The sequence below is a fragment of the Podarcis raffonei genome, chromosome 11 (genome assembly GCF_027172205.1).
Source record: "Podarcis raffonei isolate rPodRaf1 chromosome 11, rPodRaf1.pri, whole genome shotgun sequence".
Lineage (NCBI taxonomy): Eukaryota > Metazoa > Chordata > Lepidosauria > Squamata > Lacertidae > Podarcis > Podarcis raffonei.
In genome coordinates, this window is record NC_070612.1 from 49,311,985 (window position 1) to 49,326,069 (window position 14,085).

General features: G+C 41.3%; 1 protein-coding gene across 2 annotated transcripts in view; it reads left to right on the forward strand.

Moving 5' to 3' along the window:
- MEGF10 (multiple EGF like domains 10) overlaps positions 1 to 14,085 on the forward strand; it is a 114,066-nt gene that overhangs the window by 52,783 nt on the left and 47,198 nt on the right. For both annotated transcript variants that reach the window (XM_053407941.1, XM_053407940.1), the window contains exons 6-8: positions 8,462 to 8,708; positions 10,474 to 10,594; positions 11,951 to 12,087. In XM_053407941.1, the coding sequence (XP_053263916.1) occupies positions 8,462 to 8,708; positions 10,474 to 10,594; positions 11,951 to 12,087 (505 nt within the window). The remainder of the gene's footprint in view (positions 1 to 8,461; positions 8,709 to 10,473; positions 10,595 to 11,950; positions 12,088 to 14,085) is intronic.

The window sequence follows — 14,085 nt, forward strand, 5'->3', positions numbered from 1 at the left end:
GCCAGCTCCTTACCTATGCATGCCACACTCCGGTCAGGTTTGGGGGATGTCTTCCTGGTTCTGCTCCCTGAATATGGCACCCAGCTCCAAACTGTTTAGGTCCCTCAATGCCCACCCTATTCACCTTCACCATTGCCCTTTCTACTGTATCCAGAGGAGGAGGAAGAGAAGGAGATGGGCAGGGATTCCTTATAAATCTTCCTCCCATTCATCCCCAGAACTATTGCACCCTTCGGGAGAGTGCTGGAAGTGGCTTTTTGGCCATCACCGTTCCTGCAAGTGAACTCCCAACTTGACCCCTTTTTGAGCTGGACAGAGATGCAATGGTGTGAGCTGGAATGCTACAGCTAATCTGTATGTTTTAGTAGAACCTAATTAGCATTGTTTACAAATGATTTTCATGAACACTATGAACAGATTGCATATTTTGCATACTTAAGCATTACAGTCGTACCTTGGAAGTCGAATGGAATTGGTTCCGGAAGTCTGTTCGACTTCCAAAACGTTCGGAAACCAAGGCGTGGCTTCCGATTGGCTGCAGGAAGCTCCTGCAGCCAATCAGAAGCCGTGGAAGTCACGTTGGACGTTCAGGTTCCAAATAATGTTCGAAAAGCGGAACAATCACTTTCACTTTTCGATCGTCTGGAAGCCAAAACGTTCGGCACCCAAGGCATTTGAAAGTCAAGGTACAACTGTATTTTGCTTGCATCTGAAAAACATGTCAGGTTTTTGAATTTTTTCAGTGAATACAATGAGGTATCAAAGCAGCTAAAGTTAATAAGGAACATTGACTGTTTTCCTTAAGGCGGTTTATGGTTTCGTTAGGAAACATTACCATAATCATGATATCTAGAAACTAGCTTCCACTGCCAATTTTAGTCTGTTTCCTCACATTTCTTGGCCCCATACAACTGCCCATGAGAGCACTGGGGGCAGGCAGTAGGATTGGGTCCACATGGAGATGCTGGTTGGGGTGGTTGGACAGGCGATGGAGGGCTCACATAAAGCCACTACAATTTACATGATAATGGTACACAAACTGCAGCAGCATCGCACCCACTCTGCATGTGAAGGTACTCCACTGTTTCCGTGAAATCCTGGCTAGATCAAAGAGCTCCTTCAAGGCCTTGCCAATGAAAAATCTCAGCCCTGTGATTCTCAGGATTCTAACAATATCCCCTGTTATAGAAAAGTGCTATGAGATCTGTGCACCACCTACAATCATGTAAATGTATCTACATTTTTTTTTAAATCATCAGCATTAGCAGTTCCACATTGTTCATTTTTGAGAGGCATGTTCTCATGGGTATTTTGGAAAAGCATAATGTGTTAATTTATAGGCTGTGATAATTCAGAGTATTTGTTCTTACAGCACCATGTTTTGTTCATAGAAAATAGATGCCCAAAAGGCAGCCCAAATTAATATTTGATCTGAACTATCCCTTCCAGTTGGTGCAAAAATATAATTCAATTAGATTGAACACGTTAGTTCACAAATTCTTCCTGGAGAACAGATTGGGTGTAGGGCCCAAGCTAGTAGACCTTCTTTCAATTCAGGGGGGAAAGAATATGGACATCATATCCGTGGCTGTCAAAATGTGGTGTTTATTGGGAGGCGGGAGAAGCAGAAGAAGGAGCATGTAAATCCAAGGCCTATTCTGAAAATTTGCCTGGGAAGAAATTCTGAAGCCAAAGTATAATATGGACTTCTTTTTTGTTTTCATTTAGGTCTGAATAAGAATAAGAATTTTATTATTTATACCCTGCCCTTCTGGCTGGATTTCCCCAGCCACTCTGGTTGGTTCCCAACAGAACACTAAAAATAGAATAAAACATCAAACATTAAAAACTTCCCTAAACAGGGCTGCCTTCAGATGTCTTCTAAAAGTCAGATAGATGTTTATTTCCTTGACATCTGATGGGAGGGCATTCCACAGGACGGGTGCCAATACTGAGAAGGCCCTCTTCCTGGTTCCCTGTAACCTCACTTCTCGCAGTGAGGGAACCGCCAGAAGGCCCTCGGACCTGGACCTCAGTGTCCAGGCTGAATGATGGGGGTGGAGACGCCGCTTCAGGTATACTGGGCCGAGGCCGTTTAGGGCTTTAAAGATCAGCACCAACACTTTGAATTGTGCTCAGAAACGTACTGGGAGCCAATGTAGGTCTTTAAGGACCAGTGTAATATGGTCTCGGCAGCCACTCCCAGTCACCAGTTTGGCTGCCGCATTCTGAAATCTTTCCCATGAGGTTTTAAAAATCATTATAGTGTTATAATTTGTAGAAGTTACTTTAAGTGGTGCTTCTCTCTCCCCCCGCCCCAAGTGACAAATTTGCATTTACAGTGTGCTCCTTCTTGACCTCCTTTAAGCTTGACTTGTAATTTGCTACCCTTAGCTTAATAGAAGTTAGGTTTTGTTTGTCTCCTCTGCCTCCCCTGTCTCTTACCTTGGAACAGCAATGAGTCACTATGGTACATATGCTGATTAACCCGCTGCCCAACAGTCTGTAACCTGAGGATAGTCATTAATTTGAAGACAGCCTGTTTTCAGCAGATTAACAGCCGTGCTGCTTCCATATGCTTTTTAATGTTTTAAATGCTACGAGATGAAGTAATGAGATAAAGCAGTGTTTTATTCATGGAGGTTTTTTTAGCACATGTGCTAAATAATAGCTTTCCACTGCAATTTTGCTCATATTTCTGTAAGTTCAAGTAACTATTCTTGACAGATCTCTTCAACTTGTCATCTCAGACCTTTTAAATGTGATTCCTGTATTGCAGAGACTTAAACTAGATGGCCTATAGTGTCCCTTCAAACTCTACAATTCTCTGAGTCTGTGAAGTCGTTCAGTATTAGACAAGAAACAACGTGACTTACTTGTCCTCTACAATAATATTATTTGTTCCTAGCAATGATGCAGGCTTTTTTGTACATTAGTCATGATACTTGGGTAGATAATGTTTCTTGGCTTTTTGACTCCACAGGCCAGATCCGTATCAGAATCCTGACAGGTAGATAGAAAGGCAACCTGGTGTGTATGGTTGCAACCAGGCTAGAACAAAGAGGTGGGACAACACAAGTGATAGGTTGAAATAGGGCCACATTTTTAAAAAATAATATATGCAGGTGAAATGAGAAGTATGGGAAGATACCCTAAACCTCAGCTTTGGACAAGCTGAACCCTACACTTTCCAAGCAGCATGACGAAGCATATCCCCAAAGTCCAGACATTGGGAGGCCTTCCTGCCCCACCCTCTCGTGTGCCCCACAACTCCAGGTAGGTGCAGCAGGTGAACCTCAAGAATATTCCATATCCAGGCTAAGGTACTCACAACCCAGGAGGAGCTGACCTCCAAGAACGTCCTTCACCTTCAAAGGCGCCGAAGGATGCTTATCTGCTCGCTTAGTTGACCTTAACCTTTCCTACACTTCCCTGCTAAGAATGTGATCTAATTCACCACACCATCAAATTAACTTATTTAACCGCACCCACAAACTGACACCCCCCCCCCAATTCACTGCAGTAGAAGCAAAAACACCTTGTCCAGCTCAGCCAATTTGCAGGTGGGCAAAAAATTGCTACTCAGCCCCAAAGCAAGTGGAAATCCTATACAAGAACAGAGGGTGGTGAGAAGACCTATCCAAGAGGCCCATAGGAGTGCAACAAATGCCTATAGGTCTGTGGCCACGCTCCAGACACAGGCCACCATGCAGGTGTATGCACATCAAGTAACCTCATCCTGCCTCCTACATGGTCAACCACGACAATGCTCCCAAAAGCAGTTTTGCGCAGCTGATGGGTGGACATGCTTTCAACTTGAACATTGCCAATTGTCCTCGTTAGAAATGCTCTGAAACTACTAAATGTCCAATGATAGATTCATATAAATTAACAGAAGGCTGCAATTCTGTACATACTTACCTGGGAGTAAGTTACATTGAATTCACTGAGGTTGAGCTCATACCCGTCTACTGCCCCAGAAAAACCGGGACAACTCTTTTCCCCCCATGAAAGTACAACGGCCATTTTGGGCCCCTTGCTCTTGCGCGATTTCGGTCCAAGATCACTTTTTCAGGTCTTTGATATTGCTTTGGTCATGTGACACTTGCAGAAATTCGTACCCAAAAGATGGTGTCTCAGATTTGGGCTGCATTGTATTGGAAGGTATGGCTCTGAGTACACATGCACAGGACTGCGCTGATAATCCTGTTGATTTCAAAGATATTAAGATATCAAAGATATTAAGATAGGTAAAAAGAGAGAATGCTCTGTTTCTTACACGCATTGCAAAAATAGGTAGGTATCCTTATGTACATAAGATACCTAGACAACATGTAGAACAGCTCCACATCTGACATTTGTTAACATGACTCTGAAGGGGTGGGGCGTTGAGTAAACTATTGCTTGTAAAGATGCCATGATAATTTCTCTGCATGTACATAATTGTAATGAGAGTTGGCATACTGTATTGTAGCCGCTAATTCTGTACTGTAGGCAGAATAATCCCTCTCACCCTTAGGCCCCCATATGCAATATGAACATACAGTGGTACCTTGGTTCTTAAACTTAATCCATCCCGGAAGTCCGTTCCAAAACCAAAGCATTCCAAAACCAAGGCACACTTTCCCATAGAAAGTAATGCAAAACAGATTAATCCGTTTCAGACTTTTAAAAACAACCCCTAAAACAGCAATTTAACATGAATTTTACTATCAAATGAGACCATTGATCCAAAAAATGAAAACGATAATCAATGTACTGTACTATAAAATAAATAAGACAGTATTGTAGATGATAAAAATTAAAATTATTTTCTTTTCTTACCTACACTGATGATAGTCTTTGTTTGGATGGGGGGCTTTTATCCATTTCCACAGTCACACAATCAATCAATCAATCAATCAATAGCTGAACTGGGTTCCACATAGTCACAAAAAGCAAAAACAAAAGCTCCAAATTTAATCCATTCCAGAAGTCCGTTTGACTTTCGAAATGTTCGAAAACCAAGGCGCAGCTTCTGATTGTTGCAGGCGCCCCGGAAACAATAGCCGACAGCCACATCAGATGTCGTTTTCCGGGTTTTCAGCGTTTGGGAACCAAAGTGTTTGAATCCCAAGGGGTTTGAGAACCAAGGTACCACTGTAATAATATCATTACAGGTTTATTGTGCTGTAAAAATTACAAGATTAGGTCTGTGAAGTTTGTTGAACATTCAAAGTGTGATACAAATATTAAGTATAAGTATTACGAATGTGTGTAGCACCTTTCTGACTTATGTACTTATGGGAAAATGAAATTCATGCTGTATCTCTCAATTCAAGTGATACTAAGCATGTATTTCCTCCCCTACACTGAAATGATATTGGTGTTGGGGAAAATTCATATGAGTAGCAGCCCTGATTCATTGATGACTTATAGCTAGAATGTTCACGGACCTGGAAAACTTGCCAGCAGCCACCTGCTTTATCTTTTAAAGGCGTCTACAATCACAATGAGCTACGCGCATCCAGGAAACCAATAAATTACATTCCTTTATTCAGAAAGATGATCCTACAGCTGAAATAGTTTAAATTTAGACATACGGCCATGCACAGTATACAACTCACCTCAACAACAGCAGTAAAGAGACAGGAACATGGTTTGGCATTTTGAAAAATGTCATGGGCTCAGGACCTATAGTTTATGTAAACCAGCCTGTGTTCTGTCTGGTCTACGTTAATACCATAGCAAATGTGGAGTGATATAAACTTGCTGTGGTAACTTTCCGAATGATTAAGCTGTCCCTCTAAACATCTGCATGACCATTGGTGGCTTGCATCAAATATCTTGCTTCCAGCAGTCAGTAAAACAATATGTGATGGGCTTTATGAGCCAAAAGAATTGTTTCCCTCTGCTGAAGTATGCCGAACATAAAGATACTGGGCCAAGTTCATACCTAGTACAGATCTACCCCAGGGATGAAAATGGTCCATTTTATTCCATGTCTGATGGTCACTTTTAAATTCTTCAATTCTCTATGGTGGTTTGTTCAGACATTCCAAGACATTGGAGTTCATTTTTAAATCTCTCTTGGGAGACTGGCTGAAACAGTCTTGTTCCACTTGAAGGGGGACTGTAATCTGAATACGCTAGGAGGTGTAAAGCAAAATTAGTCTGGTGGTCTTTCTAAGGTCTTTGGGGAACATAAGTCTGTCTAATAAACGCAATGCAAGCATACATATGTCTCAGAGCATTTTGCTTTCTGAGATGTAAGGACTGAATAAGTGTAAACATAACATTTTCTTGTCTGCCCAGACCCATTCAAAGGGCTTTATTTATTTATCTTATTTAAAGATACTAATCTTTAATTTCCAAGCCATAAAACTTTTCACAGTTTTTGAGAGCAATGTAATATCTAATTGTAGTGTGTGTGCATACAGTGTAGAATACAGAAATGAATTTGAAACTTGGCCAGTCTAGGGAGGAAGCATTTCAAAGTATTTATGAATGCTATAAGACCTTATCTAATGTAAGGAACTATCTGCCATAGTGGATATAGATCCAATTATTTCCATTGCACATTACAAATTATAAATGCCATTAGAGGAGAATCTTGTTCAATAAGAAATGGTCACATCAAGGTAATCTGTGATCTTATGATATATCTAGGTTACCAATCACATACGGGAAATGATCCTTAAAAGCGCCTGTCCTTTTTTATTTGCGTGGTCTGAATGGTTAAACCTTATGCTAGAGTAGTTTTCACCCTGAGGAGATGTCTTGAGTTCTTTGTGTCTCCTTTAAGAAAGTAGGTCTGTTCTCTGCCTGATTGCTCTGCCTCAGGAGAAGGCAATGAGAACAATAGCTGTCAGTCACTAAGCAGGCTGAGTGTGTATGATCATAAAGTAGTTGCTCTGGAATTTTGCCACGATACTATTGTTATCAGAACAACATGGAAATAAAAGGCAGATGCTCTGAGCGCATGTTTAGCAAAATCTTGGTGAACTCCATATGACCTTTTTATGGGTTACTTCTAATGCTTCCATTTTTATTTCTTTATTTAAAAAAACCTTTTATATTTTCTTGTGAAAGGGAGCAAATAGGAGATCTTAGGAGGTACTTACTATTCATATGTCAGCTTTCTGTGAAAGAATGGATTTGATATAATACACATTGACAGTGCACATTGACAGATTATCTATCACCTTAGGGCATAATGGAGCCATATCACTGGATGGAATAACTGCTTTTGGATGTTTTTAATTGTTTTTAGAATGTTTAAAAGAGTGTGTTTTTGTTTTTGATTGTGGATTTGTTTGCTGCCCTGGTCTCATTCTGGAGGAAGGGCAGGATATTTAATAAATGCAATAAATGATAATAATATTTAAGAAGTTTTGAATAAGTTCACAAAAATAATTTCAAATATGCTGTCCTATATTGATAAATACAGCCAAATAACTAAAGCAGTAATCAAGATAAAATTTTCACTTATGGGAAAATTTATCAAAGTTGTTACAGTTGCAGTGACTTGGTAGGGAATGATGAAACTCATCATTCCCCTTGTCATGTGAGCTGCTACCTTTTATAGGATTCAGAACATTTTGAAATTAACAATAAATGGAACAATGCATATAGAACATACTGAAGTTGTATTAAAGTTTCTCTTGAGGCCTTGCTAGAGGTTACACTGCGGCAAAAAATAATCACAATACATCAAAAAATTGAGGGTTTATTTTAGTCTCAAAGACTCCAGGGTCCATGCTTAAATCTCTCATTTAAACCAGTGAGACTGAAAGCCCCCAACTTTGAATAATTTTTACCAGTGTTAGCAATAAAATCTCTAGGGGGGGAGTCAACAAGAAAATACAAAGAAACTAGATTTAAACTTGTACACAGACATGGGTTCTTATTTCAGTTTTCTTGTTTGGAATATTTCTCAACATTTGCTTTAAAATGATCATCTTCATTGGGTTAATATTTCCTGCAATAAAGCATGGATTCTCTCTACATGTTCTTCCAGAGAGGTGTTTATTGTGGGATTGATAATCCTCATGCATGCAAATTTTTTTGTGTGTCCACGTGGCATTGCTGCCATCAAAATGTGAGCCCCTATTTCCTCTACCCCTTTAGTTTGGATTTCTGGGGAGAATCCAATAAATTTAAAAATCCTGTTTACTGTATGTCAGTAACCGGTTTGCAATAATGAACTGGATAAATATTGCAACTCCCCCCCCCCAGCCCTCTTTTTTATACCAGCACCTATACTCGAGGAAAAGTAATGCACAACTCAAAAGCTTACGTTTCCAACGTTGGGAACATTTATCAATCCAATGAAAAATCACATGGCTTTTTTAAAAAAGAAAAAGCAAGCAAATCACTTTCGTGTTGCTAATTTCAAATTGCTGAGTCGTAATAATTTAAGTATTGGGGAATAAGTGATTAAGGGAGCCCTTGTCACCCTTGCTTTCTGCTTTCCACTCAGCATGTGACAGTTACCACTGGGGACCGCACTGCAGTAGTCGCTGCCAATGCAAAAACGGAGCCTTGTGCAATCCAATCACTGGAGCCTGCCACTGTGCTGCTGGATTCAAGGGATGGCGCTGCGAAGAACACTGTGACCAAGGGACATATGGAAATGATTGCCACCAGAAATGCCAGTGTCAGAATGGAGCCACTTGTGATCATGTGACTGGAGAATGCAGATGCCCTCCTGGATACACCGGAGCCTTGTATGCAACAGTTGTATTTGTTATATGTGTGGAATAGCAGCATATTTCACGATACACGTCATTTATTGGCGTGGATGACAAGACGATCCATACTGCATCAGTGAGGGTTAAACAACTTGCTCTGTGCTTATGGTTGGGTTGGGAGTTGAATTTGCCTCTCAGTTCCAGGTCCAACTTGCTAAAACATAAGATAAAAATTAAGTACATTTGTACTTTGGAAGTTGAACAGAATCTGTTCCGGAAGTTTGTTTGACTTCCAAAATGTTCGAAAACCAAAGTGCGGCTTCTGATGGGCCGCATGAAGCTCCTGCGGCCCATCAGAAGCCGCAGAAGCCCTGTCGGATGTTCGGCTTCCAAAAATCGTTCAAAAACCGGGACACTCACTTCCGGGTTTTGATAGTTTGGGAGCCAAGGCATTCAAGATCCAAGGTACGACTGTAATAGAAATATGGCAAAAACAACAAATCTTAAAGACTGTTGCAGATTAAGCTTTCACGATCCGCTGCTTGTAGTGTTGGACTGGGACCAGGGAAGCATGGGTTCAGCTCTTTGCTCAGTGATGACTTTCATTTAATTATATTGAGCCAACCACAGTCTTTCTCAGTCTAACCCAGTGGTTCCCAACCTTCTTTTGACCATGCCCCACCTAAGCATCTCTAAAATCCTGACCCCCCCTCAATGTATAATTCGTATTATTCAAAAAACGAACTCATATTCACGTGGAGGAAGCCTAAAAGGCCATTAACTTGGTCTAACTCATGTTCGGAATTGCTCCCCTTAAAAATCAAATTGTCCCCCTATGTATGTGGTGGGGGGTGCCCCACGTTGGGAACCAGGGGTCTAACATATCATACAGGATTATAGTGAGTGGGGGAAGATGTTCTTAGTTCCTTAGAGAACAGTAGTGAATTTTTCTGTGGGCAGCCACTATGGCTGGCACTTTTTTGTTTTGAAGCTTGTACTGTACTTGTGGATCCCAGAGCAGAAGATATTCAAAATGGGTAAGATGCCCTTTGCTGAAACAATCTAAAGAATGATAACTCTGGCCACAGTACTAGCAAAGTATCCTCAGAAGACCAAAATTAGACAGTTACCAAATAATAGGGAATTGGGATTGTCCATGGTAAATTAGGATACTTGGAGCATGTGCTGATTTAGTACATACCTTCAGGGGAATCCAGGCTGATAAATAAAAAAAGCTGATTGCCCCAGGCACAAATCCGCCCCCCCCCCGTTCCTCAATGCACATACTAAAAGAAAAAAGGTAAGGTACTGAAAAGCTAGCTTCTCCTGGGGCACAGATAGAAGCACTGTACAATTTCTACACCAGCCTTAATATTTTTCATACAATAGGGCTAAAATCCTGCAAACATTACCACAATTAGATAAAGGGGCATTGCAATCCAACTAATACAGTTAATGCCGGCTAGAATTTTAACGTCCTGTCCCCCCCCCCCCCAGTGCAACTCAATTATAAATTGGACCAGAGAAGAAAAATTTGTAAGGAAGTAGACTTATTTCTGCAGTTCTTTAATTGCTAACATAGGGACAATTTACCAAGAATTACGTCTGCGTTCTCCATTGTAAGCTGGGGAGTTGTACTGCTTATGCAGCAAAACTCTTGGTGCAATGCTCCCTTTGTTTTTACGGATTAGTTTTGCATTCTTTAGCTGAAATAAATGTGTAGCCTATTAAAAGCACCAGAGAAATGCCAATATACTTAAAAGTATCTGTAATATTTAATATGCTTTTCTTTCTTTTTTAGTTGTGAGGATCTCTGCCCTCCTGGTAAACATGGGCCACAGTGTGAAGAAAGATGCCCATGTCAGAATGGTGGAGTATGTCATCATGTAACTGGGGAATGTGCCTGTCCTCCTGGATGGATGGTAAATATACCTTTATAAAAGAGTATAATCTTCCGTTACTGCGGGCCTCTGGAGAAAAATGTAATTGGAACCACAGCCTAACATCAGGCAAGAAAAGAGGAAATGTGTCAGCACACAATACTATCATAAGGGATCAGAACCCAACCATTACAAAAACATATGGTAATTGGCATCTACCAATTCGCATGAGCCTAGACAGGAAGAGAAAATGTATGCTTTCTGTCCCACACAAGATGAATCACTTAAAGCTCTACCAAGTCAGTGACTTGTATTTATCTAAATTTCTGTCCTTCTATAGTTGTATCGGAATTCATGCATGCATTTATATTCTGTTGCTCTATCCCTAAGGCTACGACCACTTATACAAATATTTACAGCTTTACATTTTGTACAGAAGACGAGGACCTAAAGATAATTCCCCTATATACTCCATGAATATCCTCTAAACACTTCATTGTAATTACAGAAAGCACCTGGCTTTTTGCTTTTTGCTTTTTTGGTAGACCTCCACATGGAGGAAGTTTTTCCAAAGTTTGTAAGCATCTTCCAAGAATGCGTCTCTTTTTGCCTTCCATTTTGTATTTTATGTTTAGGGAAGTTTTTAATGTTTGATGATTTATCACTTTGATAAAATCATCATCATCATCATCTGTTGGGAGCCAGATGGGTGGGGTATAAATAAATTATTATTATTATTATTATTATTATTATCATCATCATCATCATCATCATCATCATCATCATCATCATCCAACTTCTCTCTGAGTCAGCATACAGTTTGTTGTCCTCAGTTGTTTGTCACCATTGCTGTTTAAGCTTTATAGCTGCCATTCCATGAAGCCAACATACTTTTTAGAAAACGTTGATTAGATGAAGAATCTTACATATGCCAGGGGTCTGAGCAAAATCTGTGCAGCAGGGTTTTTTTAAAAAATAAAAATAAACTTTGACTTTAAAATTAACAATTGAAAACAAATTTAAAATAAAAAGATTGATGTAACAAGTTATCTTTCCCTTTGAAGCATTTTGACTCTAAAGTATCTTCTTGTATTACAATGTATGCATGAACGCAGAAGAGCTATATTTAAAATATCTAAATGTTTACTGTTGCTTAGAAATTAAATCTAGGATTAGATTTATTTTACAGAATGAACATTCCAACAAATTAGCACCCTAACACTTGAGGCAAACGTTTGTTGTGTTGCAAGCTAAAACGGTATCTGGCATTTTTAAGATGTGCACAAGCTGTCTGGTATACGAACATGTTAATCTCCTTGCTTCCTTCAGATCCCCCCTCGTCTTTCCCTCTCGCAGCTGCACTCCCAGGCATAAAACCGAGATTCTGTTTCCAAACAGGGCACAGTCTGTGGTCAGCCTTGTCCTGAAGGGCGTTACGGAAAGAACTGCTCTCAAGAATGCCAGTGTCACAATGGGGGGACATGTGACTCAGCTACAGGGCAGTGTCACTGCAGCCCTGGTTACACAGGCGAACGGTAAGCAGATATAACTTCGCCACTTTGTACTGTGGCTACTGAGCAGAAGGGAGAATTCCAATACAGTGGTACCTTGGTTCCTGAATGGCTTAGTAGTCGAACAAATCGGCTTCTGAACGCCACAAACCCAGAAGCAAGTGTTCCAGTTTGTGAACATTTTTCGGAAGCCGAATGTCTGATGCGGCTTCCGCTTGAGTGCAGGAAGCTCCAGCAGCTAGTCGGAAGCCGAGCCTTGGTTTTCGAACGGTTTTGGGAGTCAAACAAACTCCTGGAACAGATTAAGTTCAAGAACCAAGGTACCACTATACAGTGGTCCAGATTCAGTGGGGATGCTCAGTGGAGATTCCTCTTAAGTTCTAAGATTCAGTGTGTCCTCAAAATTCAGTGGAAATGCCCTCTAAATCCAAGATTCAGTGTGTCCTCAAGAGTTATTCAGTAAACACCTGTTGACTGAATTCCTGTAGTGGATGGGGGGGGGGCTGATACCACTTATCTGACCTCCTGGCTGCAGAGTTGCTGCTTACCAGGAAGGGAGAGTATGATGGCCAAGGGTGTTGGGAGGTTGGCTCTCTTCAGGTGCAGCGGCAGGAGTGGCATATTGGGATGCAGGTGATGCTGAGCCACTTGGGCTTGCCGATTGGAAGGTCGGTGGATCGAATCCCCTTGACGGAATGAGCTCCCACTGCTTTGTCCTAGCTCCCGCCAACCTAGCAGTTTGAAAGCACACCAGTGCAAGTAGATAAATAGGTACCGCTGCGGCAGGAAGGTAAACAGCGTTTCCATGCGCTCTCGTATCTGTCACGATGTTCCGTTGTGCCAGAAGCAGTTTAGTCACGTTGGCCATATGACTCAGAAAACTGGCTGTGGACAAATGTTGGCTCCCTCAGCCTGAAAGTGAGATGAGCACCGCAACCCCATAGTTGCCTTTGACTGGACTTAACCGTCTAGGGGTTCTATTGGGAGTCTATTGGCTCCCACTGTTGCTCCTGCTAAACAGCAGTGACTCCGCTGCTGGGAGCTCAGGAAAGTGCAGCCATCCCACTATTGGAGAAAATATATATATACTCTAGCTACTATAGATTTCTTTTTATAAAGTATTTTAAAACTGTTGTCCTGGAGAAAGACTGATTACATACTGGCTAATTATGACATCACTGCTCTGCTCCCCCTGCTGGTTCTGAGAAAGTTTGCAGCTCTACAATTACAATTTCACTTACCCTATTTTTCGCGCTATAAGATGCACTTTTCCCCTCCTAAAAAGTAAGGGGAAATGTGTGTGCGTCGTATGGAGAGAATGCAGGCTGCACAACTATGCCAGAAGCCAGAACAGCAAGAGGGATCGCTGCGCAGTGACGGGCTGCACTTCTCCCTCCTCAGGGAGAAGCCTGCAAGCGCTGCACACATGCTCCGCGAGGCTCATGAAAGGGAGCGCTGAGCAGAGCCTAGGATGCATACAGGCTCTGCTCAGTGCTCCCTTTAAAGAATATTTTTTTTCTTGCATTCCCCCTCTAAAAACTAGGTGCGTCTTATGGTCAGGTGTGTCATATGGATCGAAAAATACGGTATTTTCTGTTTTTATGGCTCATGTCAGGACCCAAAATCCTGGTTAGCAAGTTGAAGTCTTTTAGAAGGAAGGAAGGTGGGACCTGTTTTTCCCCCCAGCTACTGAACTGCAACTCAGCGTGTGTTTCCTTCCTTTTGTGATCAATATGCTGTTGCATTTTGCAGGCCACAAAAATATCGACTTGCAACGTTAGGCCTTTTGAGAATTAGAAGCTTGCAGTACTTATTTGGATGGGAGATGGAAGCACTCTCTCTTTCCTGACAACTAACATTTAAAATTCAGCAACGTTTTAGAATTCAAAGCTGACTTCTTGAATTTACAGAGTCTGCTTTTGAAATCTGGTGCTGAACGTATTAAGCTGCTTTAGGTGAATCTGAAGCATTTGGTCCTACATCTGCCTACTCTGACTGGCAGAGGCTCAGCAGGTATTCCCC